Source organism: Rhinatrema bivittatum, chromosome 3 (genome assembly GCF_901001135.1).
Source record: "Rhinatrema bivittatum chromosome 3, aRhiBiv1.1, whole genome shotgun sequence".
In the NCBI taxonomy this organism is placed as follows: Eukaryota; Metazoa; Chordata; class Amphibia; order Gymnophiona; family Rhinatrematidae; genus Rhinatrema; species Rhinatrema bivittatum.
Window position 1 is genome coordinate 507,343,052 of NC_042617.1, and position 18,207 is coordinate 507,361,258.

The following is an 18,207-nucleotide window of genomic DNA, read 5'->3' on the forward strand; positions in this document are numbered from 1 at the left end:
ATGACTTTGCGACCTTTTTTAGAGAAAAAATACTCAACCTTACCACGAATATACCAAAAATTAAAGAAAATACCATATCCATTACAATCAAACCAAATTCAAATTGGTTTTTTTTTTATACTATAGCTTCCACTGAAGTTCAAAACATCATTCAAAAAATGAATCCGGCCTCTCACCCAATTGATGCTATCCCAACTAAACTACCGTATTTTTTGCTCCATAAGACGCACTTTTTTTCCCCCAAAAGTGGGGGGGAAATGTATGTGCGTCTTATGGAGCGAATATAAAAAAAACTAAAAATCTAACAACCGCCCCCCCCCCCCCCCAAGACCTGCCAAAAGTCCCTGGTGGTCCAGCGGGGGTCCAGGAGCGATCTCCTGGGCTTGGGCTGTTGGCTGCCAGTAAACAAAATGGCGCCGACGGCTCTTTGCCCTTACTATGTCACTGGGGCCGACCAATGGCAGCGGTAGCCCCTGTGACATAGTAAGGGCAAAGGGCCATCGGCTGCCAGTTCTCAAAATGGCACCGACGGCCCTTTGCCCATACTATGTCACAGGGGCTACCGCTGCCATTGGTTGGCCCCAGTGATATAGTAATGGCAAAGAGCCGTCGGCGCCATTTTGATTACTGGCAGCCGACAGCCCAAGCCTAGAAGATCGCTCCCGGACCGCTCCTGGACCCCCACTGGACCACCAGGGACTTTTGGCAGGTCTTGGGGGGGTCAGGAGGGTGGGGGGTTGTAGTAAATTAAGTTGGCAGGTCTTGGGGGGGGAGGTTTAGTTAATATAAAGGGTTGGGATGGTTTTGGGGTTTTTTGGGGGGGGGTTCCCAGAGAAAGATAAACGTTTTCTGATCTGGGGAGTGGACCAAAATGGCCCTCCCCAGACCTGAAAACAAAATGGGGAGAAAAAAAATGTTATGCACTCCCCTAATTTGCTCCATAATATGCACAGACGCTAGGGGACAGAGCCGGTTTAGCACAATTTTTTTTTTTTTAATTTTTCCCCTCTGAATCCTAGGTGCGTCTTATGGTCAGGTGCGTCTTATGGAGCGAAAAATACGGTACTTAAATTAGTCTCCAACATTATTGCTAAGCCAATTGCAGATATTATAAATCTTTCCCTAAATGAAGGCATTTTCCCTGACAAATTAAAATGTGCAGTGATTAAACCTACTCTCAAATCTCATCTTGACCAATCTAACATTGCCAACTTTACACCTATATCCAATCTCCCCTTCATAGCCAAAATATTAGAAAAATCTGTTAATCAGGAACTCAAAGAACTCCTTGAAAAACATAAAATACTTTTTCCAGCTCAGCATGGTTTCAGAAGTACTCTCAGCACAGAAACCCTATTAATATCTCTCTCTAATTTAATCCTAAAAGGATAGGACAATGAACCAAAATTCATCCTTATTCTCCTTGATATTTCTGCTGCCTTTGACTCTGTAAACCATAATATTCTTCTGAAAAGACTAGAGGAAATCAGTTTATGTGATACCACTATCAACTGGTTCACATCATACCTATGCAATAGATTGTACATAGTCAAAACTAATTACAAGGAATCCAAACTAATTCCTCTTCCACATGGAGTCCCTCAAGGTTCTTCATTATCTTCAACACTTTTTAATATATATTTACTCCCACTGTGTAAATTCTATCTGATCTTAAATTATCATATTACATTTATGCAGATGATGTTCAAATTATTCTCCTGATAAATAACAACATTCTAATACTCTTAACCTTTGGAGCACCCCTACCTCACTACAATCCAACATCTATTAATACAATTGGCCCTCACTCTTAATCACAATAAAACAAAAATTCTCTATATATGTAATAAATCCTCACCTTTAATTGACCTCCATCTTAATAACTATATAACTAACAAAAAAATTCTACTCAACGTAAGACATCTAGGAGTCAATTTAGACTTAGAACTATGTTTTAAGCAACATATAAATAATATCAAAAAAGAAGGCTTCTACAAGCTTCAAATATTAAAAAGGATTTAACCTCTCCTTCATCACCATGATTATCGCATTGTCTTGCAAACCCTTTTATTTTCTAAATTAGATTATTGTAATGCAGTTCTTCTTGGATTACCTGCTTCCACCATTGCACCGCTTCAACTCTTACAAAATGCTGCGGCAAAGTTACTCAGCAACCTCAAAAGATAAGCACATTACTCCAGTTCTAAAAGACCTACACTGGTTGCCAATATTTTATAGAATTCAATACAAGGCCTTATTTCTTATTCATCAAACTTTGTATAATAACAAGACAAATTAGATGGATACAACATTTTTCCTCCAAGTTTCAAAAAGAAATTTACGTTCCACAAACACTGGTCTCCTTGAAGCTCCCTCTCCAAAACTGTCCCGTCTCCCTTCAACAAGACAACGTGCCTTCTCAATAGCCGGACCATTCTTATGGAATACCCTTCCAACTGATCTGAGACTTCAATCATCCTCACAAACTTTTAAAAAGAATCTAAAATCATGGCTTTTTCAAAAAGCATTTATAACATGATAAGAAGAATTAACACCTAATTCTAACTTATCTCTCTTTTTATTTCTCCTTCTCTGTTTTATTATTTTGTTTTACTTTCTAGTACAATGTAACCTCTCTAATTTTAGTTATATGTAAACCAATGTGATGACTTTAGTTGAATGTTGGTATATAAAAAACAAATAAGAACATAAGAAAATGCCATACTGGGTCAGACCAAGGGTCCATCAAGCCCAGCATCCTGTTTCCAACAGTGGCCAATCCAGGCCGCAAGAACCTGGATTGGCAATACATTTGCAGATGACAAAAAATTATGCAGCATAGTTAAATCTCAAGCAGATAGTGAGGAATCTCAAGCAGATAGTGAGGAATTGTAATTCTTAACTAATTCGCTATTGATTTATATTATGTATTTGTTCTTAATAGTTCTTAAATGATTTATTTTATGTACACTTTAATTTCTTTTGTCTGTAAAGCCTGTTGCTAATTTATTGTTTAATGTAAACCGAGGTGATGTATTTTTTTACGTACCACGGTATATAAAAATCACTAAATAAAAAAAAAAAAAAAAATTGCAGGAGGACCTTGCAAGACTGGAAGATTGGGCTTCCAAATGGCAGATGAAATTTAATGTGGACAAGTGCAAAGTGATGCATATAGGGAAAAATAACCCTTGCTATAGTTACATAATGTTAGGTTCTATCTTAGGAGTTACTGCCCAGGAAAGAGATCTAGGTGTCATAGTAGATAATACATTGAAATAGCCCAGTTGCTGTGGCAATCAAAAAAGCAAACAATGTTAGGAATTAAGAAGGGACTGGAATATAAAAATGAGGATGTCATAATGCCTCTAATTGCTAGATGTTGAGACTACACCTTGAATAGTGTGTGCATTTCTGGTCACCGCATCTCAAGAAGTATATAGCTGCACTGGAGAAAGTGCAGAGAAGGGCGACCAAAATGATAAAGGGGATGGAACAGCTCCCCTATGAGGAAAAGCTAAAGAGGTTAGGGCTGTTCAGCTTCAAGAAGAGACGACTGAGGGGGGATATGATAGAAGTCTACAAAACCATGAAAGGACTTGAACAAGTTAACGTAAATCGGTAATTTACTCTGACAGATAATAGAAGGACCAGGGGGCACTCCACTCATTTAAAACAAATCAAAGAAAATTCTTTTTCACTCAGCGCATAGTTAAGTTCTGGAATTAATTGCCCGAGGATGTGGTTACAGCAGTTAATGTAACTGGATTTAAAAAGGTTTGGATAAATTCCTAGAGGATAAATCCATAAACTGCTATGTTGGTAATAAGCAATAGTAGTTTGTGATCTATCTAATGTTTGGGTACTTTCCAGGTACTAGTGATTTGAATTGGCCACTGTTAGAAACAGGATACTAGGCTTGATGGACCCTTGGTCTGACTAACAGGCCGATACAGTACAGTGCGCTCCGACGGAGCGCACTGTTAACCCTCGATTGGACGCGTGTTTTTGACGCGCTAGTATTACCCCTTATTCAGTAAGGGGCCGAAAACGCGCGTCCAATCCCCCGAACCTAATAGCACCCGCAACATGCAAATGCATGTTGATGGCCCTATTAGGTATTCCCGTGCAATTCAGAAAGGAAAATGTGCAGCCAAGCCGCACATTTTACTTTCAGAAATTAGCGCCTACCCAAAAGTAGGCGCTAATTTCTTCGGGCACCCTCCAACTTAATATCATGGCGATATTAAGTCGGAGGTCCCGAAAGTTACCAAAAGTAAAAAAAAAATAAAAATTTGAAGTCGGCCCGTGGCTCGAAAACCGGACGCTCAATTTTGCCGGCGTCCGGTTTTCAAACCCGTGGCTGTCAGCTGGCTCAAGAACCGATGCCGGCAAAATTGAGCGTCGACTGTCAAACCCGCTGACAGCTGCCGTCCCGGTCCAAAAGAAGGCGCTAGGGACGTGCTAGTGTCCCTAGCGCCTCCTTTTACCTGTTTTTACCGCTGGGCCTAATTTGCATACTGAATCGCACGCACAGGAGAGTGACCTGTGCGCGCACTGGGAGAGCAGGCCGCGGACTTTACTGTATCGGCCCGATAGTAAGGCATATCTTATGTTCATGATCTTGCCACTCATTGCTTCATCTCTTTGGTTCACAGATACCACCCTGCATTGTCTTTATGCTCTGCCTCTCGAAACCTCCTTGAGGTACCATCGTTGAAGCTGATTAAATTTTCTAAGTTAAGAAACAGGATAATCTGCATGTCCATATCAGTACTTTGGAATGAGTTGCCAGAGATGATCAGGATACAGACTGACCTGCATTGTTTAGGAAGCTTTTAAAGACTCATTTGTTTCTCCTTGCTTTTAACACTTAGCTCTTAGGCAGCCTGCAGCATTTTAACAGGCTGCTTATGTACTGGTATGCGCTATAAATGTTTTGCTTATTGTGTTGTAATATGTGGCACTTGCTTTTGTCTATGTTTTATACACGCTGTTCTTGTTGTTTCTTTAGGATTATTATGTGTGTTATGATGTAATCCACTGAGATTTTTGAATCGGCGGAATAGAAATGTTTTAAATAAATATAAATAAATAAATATTAGGATTACCACTCAGGAAAAGGATTTGGACATCATCAAGGACAGCTCAATGTGTGGTGGCAATCTAAAAAGCAAATCCTCAGGACAATGTGCGAAGGAGGACAAAAAAGCAAACAAAATGTTAGGAAATATTAGAAAAGGAACATAAAATAAAACTAAGAATGTCATAATACCTCTGTATCACTCCAAGGTGATACCTAGAGTACTGTGTGCAATTCTAGTCACCGCATCTCAAAAAAGATATAGTTGAACTGGCAAAGGTAAAGAGAATGGCAACCAAAATTATAAAAGGAATGGAATGGCTCCCCTATGAGGGAAGGCTACAGAGGTTAGGGCTGTTCAGATTGGAGAAGAGACGGCTGAGAAGGGATATAATAGAAGTGTTTAAAATCATGACTTTTCCCCCTTAGAAATATGAAACTCCAAGGGAGAAGACTCAGGAACAATGTCAGGAAATATTTCTTCATGGTGAGGGTAGTGGATGCATGGAATGTCCTCCAGAGGAGGTGGTGAAGACAAGAACAATGATGGGATATAAAAGGACGTGGGACAAACACAGGAGATCCCTACTGGTTAGAGAATGAAAATGAAGAAATGGGGTAACTTTTCTATTACACCTAAAGTTTTCATTTCTGTATGGAGACCATTTTGATCTTTAGCTGTCGTCATTCATTATGTTACTATGAGTGGAATAGAATGGGTAAATATGAATCAGTTATTTATTTCAAAAAATATAAAGTTAGTAAGTAGCATATTTAAAATTAAGCTCTGGAATTAATTGCTGGAGGATGTGGTAAACGCAGTTAATGTAGCTGAGTTTAAAAAAGATTTGGACAAGTTCTTGGAGATGAAGTCCATAAACTGTTATTAATCAGATAGAACTGGAAAAAGCCACTACTTATCACTGGGCATTAGCAGCAGGGGATCTATCTACTGTTTGGGATCCTACCAGGTACTTGTGACCTGGATTGACTGACCACTGTTGGAAACAGGTTTTGGGCTTGATGGACACTCAGGGGCAGATTTTCAAAGGGTTACACACGTAACCCCCAAAAAGCTGCCCCAAGCTGTCTCTGCACGCGTCGAGCCTAACTTGCTCGGCGCGCGCAAGCCCTGGGACAAGTGTATGTCCCGGGGCTTGCAAAAAGGGGCGGGGCATGGGCAGTCTGGGGGTGGGGGCGTGGCCTGAGCCTCCAGGCACAGTGGCCATTTGCCGCTGTGCCCGGGATCGCGGGCCGGCCATAGGCCAGCGAACTTAAGTCACGCCTGCCTAGAGGCAGGCGTAACTTCTTCAACAAAGGTAAGGGGGGGTTCTAGGTAGGGCTGGGGGGCGGGTTAGGTAGGGGAAGGGGGGGGAAGGTGCGGGGGGCAGAGGAAATGGAGGCAGGCTGCGCGGCTCGGTGCGCGCAAGTTGCACAATTGTGCACCTCCTTGCGCACGCCGACCCTGGATTTTATAACATGTGTGCGGCTGCGTGTGCATGTTATAAAATCTGGCGTAGATATGTTCGCGCTGGGTTGCGTGAACAAATCTGCGCCCACGCACGCAGGTTTTAAAATCTGCCCCTCAGTCTGACAGGGTATGGCAATTCTTATCATTGATGTTGGGGTTTTGATTAAGGCTTTTTTGGCCTAACTGATTATCTTTGTACATATTCTTTTTGACGTGTGTTGTACATATTGAATTGCTGTCACAAAAAAATGCTTTCTGGTGAGGTTAAATGATTGATATCTCTTGGGTAATACAGGCTGCTATGTATGCCAAGCCCCAAAGCTATTTCTTATATTTCTCACTTTTATGACTTAGATGTTTCTCTGTGTGGTGCTTTGCAAAGTGTTTAAAATTGAGATTTTGTTATCCTTATTTTATTTTGTTGTTAACTACACTTGTCTGCCAGTGTGTTTTCCAGGAACCGCTTTCTCCGTTGAACTGTTGCTTTGTTTAGATCAGGAAAAATCATGATTGTTTTCCTCTCAAACTTCAATGGTGCTCTCAGGCAAGCTCTTTGCAGGATTTCCAAGGTCTGAGGCTAGTGAAGCACTGTCAGAACAAAAGGCCTGGGAAACTTTGTATCTCTGGGCAGTGATGAAGGAGTGCGATGAGCTCTCTGAATTTTAAATGGTGCAGCAAGCTATAAGCTTAAAATTTTAATAAGAAAGATTGTGGAAAACCCACAGAATCAGTGCCCTCTGCACATTCCAGAGCCCCAAGGAGCCAAAGAGTATTCTTTCTGTTCCTGCTGTTTAAATCTTCAAATGTGTGCTCTAAAATTGCATTTTTTTAACCTGCCACTGTAAAGTAGAAATCTGCTTTGTGGCCGCCACTGCTTTATTTTCTAGCACTTCCATTTTCTGTTCTAAGACCAGTATCTTCTCTTTAACGCCCACGAGGTCTTGCTGAGTTGCTTACACTGTAGCAGTTTTTTTTTTCACCATCTCTTTAACCTGAAAAATCTCAGACAGCAAAGTATCTAGAGAGATATCACCATCCTTAGTGGCTGCCATCTTGATCAGAAAGGGAAGACCAGTCTGAGTATTTAGTTCCATGCTGCGGTGAGAAAGAGAAGTCCAACTTGAATGGTCATAGGTGTCTTGTGACAGTCCAATAGATTAAAAAATGTACAGTAAAAGCAGGAAATGTAAGGAGTTCATAAAAAGATTTCGCAAGCTGGTTTATGCTGCCATTTTGTCAGATGCTTACCAGCACCCCTCTGCCAGAATGTTTTCCAAGTCTACCAGATAAGTGGACCTTAGATTTGTCACCAGTGAGCTGTCCCAATCTCACATTGGCTGAGAAGCAGCATTTGTACATTTGAAAATACAATTTATGTGCACAATTTCCTAATACCACCCAAAACACACTCCTGAGAATGCTGCCTCTTAATCTGGCTAATAGCATGTGTGCTATGGAATCCAGTGCATACTTTTAGCCGGATTAAGGATGGGCAACTTTCAGACAACCTTTTTACTCATGTAAATATCTTTTGAACATTGTCCTCCATATAAGAAGAAGCCTCCAAGAACTTGTCCAAATCTTTTTTAAACCCAGCTACATTAACTGCTTTTACCACATCCTCCAGCAATTAATTCCAGACCATTGTAGTAATTGCCTTGGATAGAATGCAGAAGTCACCTCCATGCACAGCTGATGTGAGTGTTGGAACATAGTCTCCAAGATCCTCTGACTCATAGAAGCCATGCATCAAAGGAGTTCAAGTATTTCTTTGCCTTTACACAATTCTCGATGCTGTATCCCCTTGGCTTTGTGCTCAAGTAAGGTTGCCGTTGTCTCAGAAATCTCTTTCTGCTTTTGTGCTGAAGGGTTTGATGCCTCCTTCTACATTTCTGTGCCACTTATGGACAGACTGGCTCCATGGTGCATCTGCTTTGCTTCCAGTTCGGTGAACCCAATCTTCAATTCTTCAAGTCTTCTTCAGTTATTACTTATCTTGGATGACATCACTGTCCTTACCTTCTGGTGATGCTATGAGATGGACATCTTCTACCTGCATTTGGGGAAAACTTGAAGCCATTGGTCGTCTGATGAAATATGCTCCAAAAAAATTGATGGGGCACAATCAAAGGAGGACATTTTTACACAGGAGAGAACCCATTAAGAAAAAATTGCTATCAGGAGATCTGTGGGGGCAATGGTCTAAATTAGGCCTTCTGACAGAGATCAATGAATAAAATACTAAAGTGCCAATAAAAGCTGGCAAGGGAACTAGAAGGAATACAAATATGTTTTCTGAGGCACACTGTGAAGAAAATATGAACAGAAGTAAAAACAAAAATGATACCATTAATGGCTAAGATGGTAACATTCAAATGAACGTGCGTGTGCCCATATGCATGCCAATGTGGGAGCGAGCACACATACACTTACATTTTATATCTGCGCAGTTTATAAAATACGCCCCGGTGTGCATATGTGCTCCTAATTTTAAGCATTTACACGTTTTTTTTCCTTAGGAATTGTCAGCTTTTACATGCACAAGTGAGGTAATTTTATAACATGCGCACGTGAAGGAAATGACCAGTTTAATCAGTTTGCCCAATTTATCTCTAGGTCATGAAAACCTCCCTGGTTATTTAGCCTGCACTCCCCTCAGTTTACCCTAACCCTTCACCCAGTCAGGCTATAAAGAGAGTTATTCTTACATCTGAAAAATAGCAGAAGTAAATGGGCACAGATAACAGCTGGACATGCACCGCTTATTCAGATTATAAAATAGCAATTTATTTACGCACGTGTTAGTCCCGCTCCAAAATGCTCTTGCCCTGTCCCTATCCCACCCCTTTTTAAGCGTGCGATCTGTTCACGCATCAGCATTTGAGCGTGTATGTGCAAGGTTTATAAAACAGGATGGACACACATAAGCGCTGTTTTTGTGCCGCATGTGCTGATTTTGGCACATGCATCTCTTTTAAATTTCACCTTAAATTAGCAGGGGAATGCTGATCTGAGGGGGGTGGAAAAGTGTCTGTACTACCACATGGAAAAGGACTGCAGCATGCTGAGTGAATGTGAGAAATGCTGCATATGCCCAAGCATTTTTCCTAGAAAGCTCTGGAAAGAAGTCCGATCGGCACCAAGTAACAATGATGTCACTTATCTGTGTGACTGCTGATTCTGCTCATTTTCACCCAACTCTTGTACTAGAAGCTGCAGCACCTATGTGTTTGAAATTTCTGCACTAATGCCAGCAAATGTGATATGAGCTCAAAAAACATAATGAAAGGACACATTTAATTTTAAAGGGAAGGTCATGTTTCTGACAAGATAAGATAATAACAGCCTAATTCACCTTGCTGTTGTAACAACAATTTTTTTTTTCACATGCAGGATATAGTTGTTTGTTTATATCGAAAGTCACTTTATACAGTCTAAACAAACGGCTGGCTGGCAGCATGCCTGTTTAAGCTCCCACACATTTATGGGGCCAAATGTTAAAATGATCATGATTTTAGCCCATTATAAGCCCTTTTGGGGATAACAGGAGGGCAGTGAAAAACAAGCTAACAACTTTAACACCTACTGCAAAAATGTAGCCATCAGAAGTTTAAAAAATAATATATATATAGGGGGAGAGAGAGAGCGAGACAGACTTTTTCAGTGCTGCTTTAAGCCAAGCACTTGGTTTTGTAACTGCTTGCATGCTGCCCAAGTGCACTGAATCATGATTAATTATGATGCAGTGCTTCATGGCAGCATGGGAGCTTAAACAATATGTTGACAGGCAACAGTTTATGCCACTGTACTGGCAAAGAGCATACATCATTTGATTTTATTATGTACATTCGGTATCACTATAATTATTCATGTTGAAACTGTCAAAGTTCTTTCTTTCAAAACAATGTTTTAACTTTAAATATCTCAACTGTTTGAAGAGAACCACCTTCAACTCGGGCTATAACTATTTGTTATGGATGGCAACAGCATCAATGATATGCAATCAACATAAGTACTTTCCATGTTTCAAGATTTATGTCAGTCCTTAAATTCGATTGGCAAAGACACTTTTATTTGTTTAGTTTTTACTACTGATGATAGACCTGTCCTACATCAACATAAGCCCACTGAAATAGCAACATTTTACTTTTTTTCCTATAGCACGATGTTTATTTACAGTTCAAAGATAGCAACATGAGCAAACTTTTAGCTAAAAAACTTCCAATTACAAATGAAAGACAGACTGCAGTCTCAAAGGGTTGATAATAAAGTGAGGTATGATGAGTCATAAGACATCATCAATGGCTCTTGCCATGTTAATTGGATTGATTACAAAATCTAATATACAGTTTTGAAAATGGAAAGTAAATACAATGTATTTATCTAGTTTTCCATTTTTGCTTTACAAGAAATGCATGACTGTAGTAGCAGAAGCAGAGTAATATTCTCCTTCAAGGGCAAGGAAAGGAAGAGTAAGGACGGAGAAGCATCTTTCAAAGGTCTGGAAAAGGGGAACTTGGTAGAAGGGTTAGAAAAGAGAGAAGTCGGAGGTTAAATAGAAAAGACCAGAGAAGGGAAAAGAAAGGAGAACAGAAACTTTCTTCAAATGTAAACAATCAACAAAGTCTCCTCAACAAAGACTTCAACAAGGCCGTAATCACATCTTGGGTTTCTGTCAACTTTCTCAAACCAATAAACCTTCAGTTTGGTAGTTCATATGTTGCCACAGCTCTTGACTATGACTGCAGCCTGATCACAGCTATTAGGGATATATTATGCCTTAAATCATTAATTTAATTATTTTTACCAGGGTTTGTCTTCTCGAGCTGGTACCATCTGTAAAATGCTCTTTTCTTTTGCTCACTCAAGTCTGACCCCTGCTGCAACAGCCAATGGGAAATCCGGCTCTGACTGATACCTACAGGAAACAAAACAAGAGTTTGTAAAATCATGCACAGGAACTCTACTGAAAATTTTAAAAAAGACTAAGTAGTAGAAATGCCCAGTGCGCATAAATTCCGGTTTTTATGCACTTGGCCGGGCTTTGTGTGTGCCGGGTGAATTTTCCAAGAGGCCCAGCCATGCGCGAAAAGTGGAGTTGCTTATCTGTAACAGGTGTTCTCCCAGGACAGTAGGATGTTAATCCTTACATATGAGTGACATCATCAGATGGAGCCCTGTCACGGAACACTTTTGTCAAAGTTTCTAGAACTTTGACTGGCCCACTCAGCATGCCCAGCATGGCACTAACCCTGTAGCCCCCAGGGGTCCCCCTTCAGTCTCGTTTGTAGCAAAAGTATGAGCGAAAAATAAAATAAGAAAACATAAGCGAACCCAACTCTGTGGGGTGGTGGGTGGGTTTCGTGAGAACTGACATCCTGCTGTCCTGGGAGAACACCTGTTACAGATAAGCAACTCCGCTTTCTCCCAGGACAAGCAGGATGGTAATCCTCACATATGGGTGAATAGCGAGCTACAGGCTGCCTCAGAAGAATCCAGGCAAGCAGCACCCAATGTGTGCAACAAGCACAACTGGGGCGCTGTTAGCAACAATGAGGCAGACTGAATTTCACAACGGATCGTGGTAAATGAGTTGGGTTTGTTATACTGAGTATAAAATGTTAAGAACAGAGAGGCCAGAGGCAGAGTACTGTTGTTCGGCCTTGTACATGTAATAGTAGGTTGCGAAGGGTGGAGAGAACTCCACCCCGCAGGTGTGCAGATGTTGGCAGTCGGTAATGAACAGAAGAGTGTTACTGACTTTGCTATGGTAATGACAAAATGCCTTCATTCGTCTCTGAAGTGGAAGGTTTGCTTGCTGATGGCAAAATGTAACACATGGTGCAGAGTAATGAAGATGGGTTGCACATCCTGTACAAAGAGTTGGGTAAAGTTTTGATAGAATGCGGAGTGTGCATATAAATGTAAGTGCACTCCCATAGTCCAAGATATATAAAGTTGAGTACTCAAGTGAGTGTACCAACCTGGAAGCGTATGGATGGAGTTAGATGGAATCAGTTACCTTCGAGGAAGGAATGTAGGTGAGTGTGGAAAAAAACCATGTCATGGCATAACGTTGCGTAGAGTGAGTTGACACGAAAGGTCGTAACTCACCGATTCTGTGAATAAATAGAATGGTTACAAGGAACAATAAGGTTCTTTGTAAGTAATTTAGTCTGCAGGAACGTAGTGTAAGCATGATAGTTTAGTGCTATACCATGACTGTTGCATAGGAGGTGGATCCTTGGGCTGAGGTGGGGTTGATGCAACCCGTAGGAGAAGGCCTACGGGTCCCCACCGTCAGCAGGCGGAGTGGGCTGAAGCTGGAGGCCACTGGAGCTTCACCTATACCAGCCCATGTTCCCCTCGGGTTGAGCCTTTGGATGCCAGGGCCGGCAGGACTTAGGCGGGCCTCAAGGTTAAGTATAGGTAGTAGATGGTTCAGCCCAGAGGCAGCAGCCAGCAGATGGCATAGTCCTATCCTGGACAGGATATGGAAAAGGAACTCAAGCACCAAGGAACAAGAAGGAACTGAAGGTGCCTGAACAAAGAGAGGCTGAAGCCTTAATAGTCCGTGTCCCAGAGGATAGGGACAGAGGCGTCACTGTCAAGCTAGAATGGAAGCTGGCGGCATTTGGAAGGTGTAGCAAGCAACGTGGAACTCTGGACTCAAGAAGTCTGAGGTGAAGTCATTCGTAGCAATGGTCAAGGCACGGAGAAGGCAGGCGTGGTCAGACGTAGCAATGATCAAGGCACTGAGAAGGCAGGCGTGTTCAGACATAGCAATGGTCAATGCACGGAGAAGGCAGGCGTGGTTAGACGTAGCAATGATCAAGGCAAGGAGAAGGCAGGCGTAATCAGATGTAGCAATGATCAAGGCATGGAGAAGGCAGGCGTGGTCAGGCGTAGCAGTGGTCAAGGAAAGGAGAAGGCAGGCAAGGTCAGGCATAGCAGTGGTCAGGCTTGGAGAAGGCAGGCAAGGTCAGGCGTAGCAGTGGTCCGGCTTGGAGAAGGCAGGCAAGGTCAGACGTAGTGATGGTCAGAACCAGGAAGTCAATCAGCACACAGATGAGACGAACATGGAACAGGAACCAGGAACTTGGAAAAACAGGAACACGAAGCAATGCTCACGGAGAAGCAACGAGTACGAGGAAACCTGGAGGAGACCAAGGAGACCTGTTGCAAAGGCAACGCTTCAGTGCTGGGCCTGAGCATTTAAGCGCTGAGGAAACTAACATCAGCGGTTCCCGCCGCGGGCCCTTTAAAGGTTTCACTGGTGTGCATGTGCGCACCTAGGGAGAGGCGCAGTGCTACTGGCGGTGTCTCTCCACGAACTCCGTGGAGAGGCCCGACTGATGGAGGCATCCTGGCTGGAGGTCCCGGGAAGCGGAGCAGAGCCAGAGGTACTGGCGGAAGTCTGAGGTCAGGCTTGGCGGCCCACCGCCGCCAGCAATGAGGAACTGGAGCCCAAAGCTTGTATAGAGAAGTGAGAGGGCCGCACCGTGGGGCTGCTGCGGGCGGTGAGCGTAACAATGACCTGTGGCCATAGAAGAAGCTGAAGCTGAGATACACTTATTATAATCAACTCACCGAGGGTGGAACTATTATGGGGCATCCCTTATATTTATATATATTTTTTAAATATAGGAAAAAATAGCATTGAAGTGAATGCGAGTTCACGAGATGCTATAATAGCATAATAGGTGCTATGTGGACATGAAGGGTTTAAATTCCTCGGTGTGTAGCACATGGTAAACTCTTCCATTAAGAATTCATTATTGAAGGCTGCCTTGAAGCTACAAGGACTTGAGAGACGACAGTAGAGGGATGGAAAGTCAACTTGCTGTTGGCTAAATAGTCCATGATTATCATGGAGCTTTTGTCCTGGTGTAACTTCACGAGAGTCTTGCTATGAGTAGTGTTTGGGAGCATGCGTATAGCAGACCTATGTGTCAGGGAAAGATGAAGGCAACCATGGAAGGTTCTCTTCAGTCCCTGTGCAGGGAGCAGAAGCATCCATTCTGCAATTTAGGGTAGACGCAAGAACCGATGGTTAGTTGACGGTATCGGTGTGGAATTCTGCTTGCAACAATGGGATCTCAGTATCACTTGTTATACTGTGCATGCCAGAAGTGGTGCACAGCACAATGAAGTGCCATATGGTGCAGGCTCAAATATATGTAGTCTTCTGGCGAAACTGCGTTGTGCATTCACTCATTGGAATGGAACGTGGTGGTCTACGAGAATGAAGACATTGTGCTAGAGAGGTTGGACAGTGTGAGTGCACAATTGTTAGGGATACCTGTTTGGCTACTTGTGAAGCCTAGATCAGCTCTCTAAGAGGAGAGATGAGTAGGTGATATCGCATGGGATCATTGGTAGGTGATTAAAAATCCCAGAGAGTATAGGAGTCGTATAATGAGTTAACAGATTCAAAGTGCCATGGCTGGACTGGCTGTTATAGGATGGTTGTCCAGATATAAAACCTGGAATAGACTCTGAGGAGTAGTGGAGCAGCCACTACTGGCTAAGCTCTTTAGGAACAGTAGCGAGTACATGAATGGGCTCATATTTATGAAAGTCCAGAGAGTAGATCTGTTCTCAATGAATAGCATAGGAAGCCCGGTGCCTAAGGATATCAACATATACCTTTTATTTACAAGGAGATGTGTATAGGGCACTGAAGTGCAGAAGAAGTCGGCATCTGACTGTCTTTTTTTTTATTTTAATTTTGTAAATACGTGGAGCAGAACCTTTTCCCTTGCTGGCTCAGGGAACTGGTATATGGTTCTGAGACACCAAAGGTACAGTGCTCACTGCTTCACACTGAAAAGGTAGAATTTTTAGTTTCCTATGGAATTCAAGTGAGAAATGGAATTGCTCTCTGGAAGAATTTAGAATGTAGCCTAAGGAGCAGCCTGTGAAGCTGGCTGCACTCTAGTGTCCTTACTTGATGTGTAGTTCCCCTCTGAGCAGGTCTAGCTCCTCAAGTACGGGACGCAGGGGGATAATACCTGCGTGATCTGTAAAATTGTTTTCTGAAGTTCCCTCATGTTCCCCTACAGGCTTTGGAGGGAACATCTGGGGAAACAGAGGGCAATTGACGCAGGGTCTCATGATAGTCTTTTAATTGGGCCACTGCGACTTGAATCTTGTCCCTGAACAGGTTGTCTCCTGTACAGGGAAGATCTGCAAGTTTATCTTGTACTTCTGGGCATGGGTCTGAAGCTTTAAGCCAGGCCCAGCGTCTAGCACTGATGCCTGCTGCTGAGACTCTAGATGCTGTTTCAAATGAGTCATAAGCAGCTCTGATCTCGTGCTTGCCTGCTTCTAGTCCTTTCTGTAGGATGGAAGTTAGGGACTCTTGTTGTTGTTGTGGTAAAGTTTCAGCAATTTCTTGCACCTTTTTCCACAGATTTCTGTTGTATTGGGTCATATACAGTTGATATGCTGCTATTCGTGCTATCAACATTGACCCCTGAAAGACTCTGCGTCTCAATGCTTTCTAGTTCTTACCAGCTTTTTTCTGGGCCGACTCTACCACTACAGAGTGGTGGGGTAGATGACTTTTCTGAAAGCCTGGGGCTTATTGCACCAGGTACGTCGCATCAGCCTTCCTGTTGACTGGTGGTACAGTACCTGGGTGGTCCCAGAGTCGGTGTAAAAGATCCAGAAGTACTTCATGTACTGGTATCGCCATTATTTCCTTTGGAGGATCCACAAATTGCAGAACCTCCAACATTTGGTGGCGAGTATCTGCCTCTGTAACTAATGGAAAAGGAATAGTTTCTGAAATCTCCTTGACAAAACTGGCAAAGCAGAGGTCTTCTGGAGGAGTGAATGTCGTCTCTCTTCCGGGGGTGAGGGCTCTGAGAGCAATTCCTCGGAAGTATGTGAAGAGTCATCGGAGGATTCATCTTTCCAAGGATTATAGGGGGTTTCCCCTTCTCCTTGTAGATCTGCTGAAGGAGGAAGTACGTTGAATCCAAGAGGACGGGAAGACCTCGATGGATGGCAGAATGGCTTCGATGGAACCTGTGTTGGCATCGATGGAACCGATGTTGGCATGGATGGCATCGAAGAAAATGAGATACGTTTAGGCCTTGATATCCCCAATGGTCCTGGTGTGGGTTCCGGCATCGGTGGCTCCCTTGGAGGGATTTGGCTGGGAACCATCTCATCTTCCTCTGAGGAACCCAGTATAGGAATTGGGACCTGCGGACACCTTCATGGATGACTCAGTACCAACGTATCGGATGGCATAGGATGAGTTGATACAGCACCGATGAGCGTATCTAGGCGCTCGAAAAGTGGTGCAAACATCGAGGGCGCCAAGTCCAGTGTCTGTATGGGGGCTGGCACCGATGGCGAATGGAAGCCTCGAAGGGCTTTTAGCACTGCCTCTTGGACTATTTCGACAAATTCCCCTTTGAGGCTGGCATAGATTGCAATGTGCCTGGGGTTGGAGGCAGGCTAGGCATTACTGTTGCCTCCATAGGGGTCTGTGGAGGCTCAGTACCAAGCACCGATATTGGTGGGGAATGCCTCGGGGACCTAGGTCCAGAGGAGGATGGGAGCTCCTCTCCCTGGGTCTTCTTCGCAGGTGGTTCGATGGCCATCGGTGCCGCTTCGGGATCGGTGCCGGCACCGGTCAGAGACTAATGTCTGTGTCGGTGTTTTCCCTCGATGCTCGGTCTGGTCTTTCTCCGGCGCCGAGGATGATGAAGCCGATGTCCTCGAGGGCGTCAGTGACGGACGGTCACCCGCTCCGCGATGCTGTTGGCTATGCATTTCTGAAGCCTATGAAACCTTTATAGTCGGCAGCACCCGAGTTGGAGATGATGGAGCAGCGCGCTTTGAATCAAAGAGCTGCGCCATTTTCTCCAATCGAGCACGGCATCCCTTAGGGGTCATCTGTGCACAGCATGGGCACTGATGGACCTCGTGTGAGGACCCCAAGCACAAAACACAAATTTCTTGCGGGTCCAATATGGATATGGTCCTTGGACATTCGGGGCATTTTCTAAATCCCGTCACCACTACAAAAATTGGCGCGTATGCGGTCGATGGTGGTCAGGCACCAGAAGAAATGCCGCCGGGAATCGACCGCAAACAAGGGGAATACACTTACCGAGCGCCTGAGGGACGGATCGCAATGGGGGACCCCGGTGAGGACACTTATTCTGAAGATAAACTTCAAAAGTTCCGTGGAAAAGTTGTGAGAAAAGTTCTCACAGAGCTCCTAAACCGCGAGGCAACTGCTACGTGGAAAAAAAGAGAGTAAGGGGACACCTGGTGGTTACAGGGTTAGTGCCATGCTGGGCATGCTCAGTGGGCCAGTCAAAGTTCTAGAAACTTTGACAAAAGTGTTCCGTGACAAGGCTCCATCTGATGATGTCACCCATATGTGAGGACTACCATCCTGCTTGTCCTGGGAGAAAGGCTGGTACGCGCTCAAATGCTGGGCTTCTTGTAAGGGTCGGGTCAGCGCCATTGTTCGCTGTCCTGGCTGCTGGCATGCATAACTTACTTCAGCTTGGGAGCTGAAGTAAGTTATAAAAAAAAGAAGAAAAAAAAAAAAAGGTAAGGTTTAGGGGGAGAGGAGGAGAGGGGAAGGGAGGTTAGGTAGGGAAGTTCCCTCTCACTCTGCTCC

General features: G+C 43.6%; 1 protein-coding gene across 6 annotated transcripts in view; it reads right to left on the minus strand.

Annotated features, from left to right (window-relative positions):
• The window catches only part of HMBOX1 (homeobox containing 1), a 434,799-nt gene that overhangs the window by 170,970 nt on the left and 245,622 nt on the right, over positions 1-18,207 (minus strand). For all 6 annotated transcript variants that reach the window (XM_029596166.1, XM_029596167.1, XM_029596165.1 and 3 more), the window contains one exon: positions 11,362-11,472. In XM_029596166.1, coding sequence (XP_029452026.1) covers positions 11,362-11,472 — 111 coding nt within the window. The remainder of the gene's footprint in view (positions 1-11,361; positions 11,473-18,207) is intronic.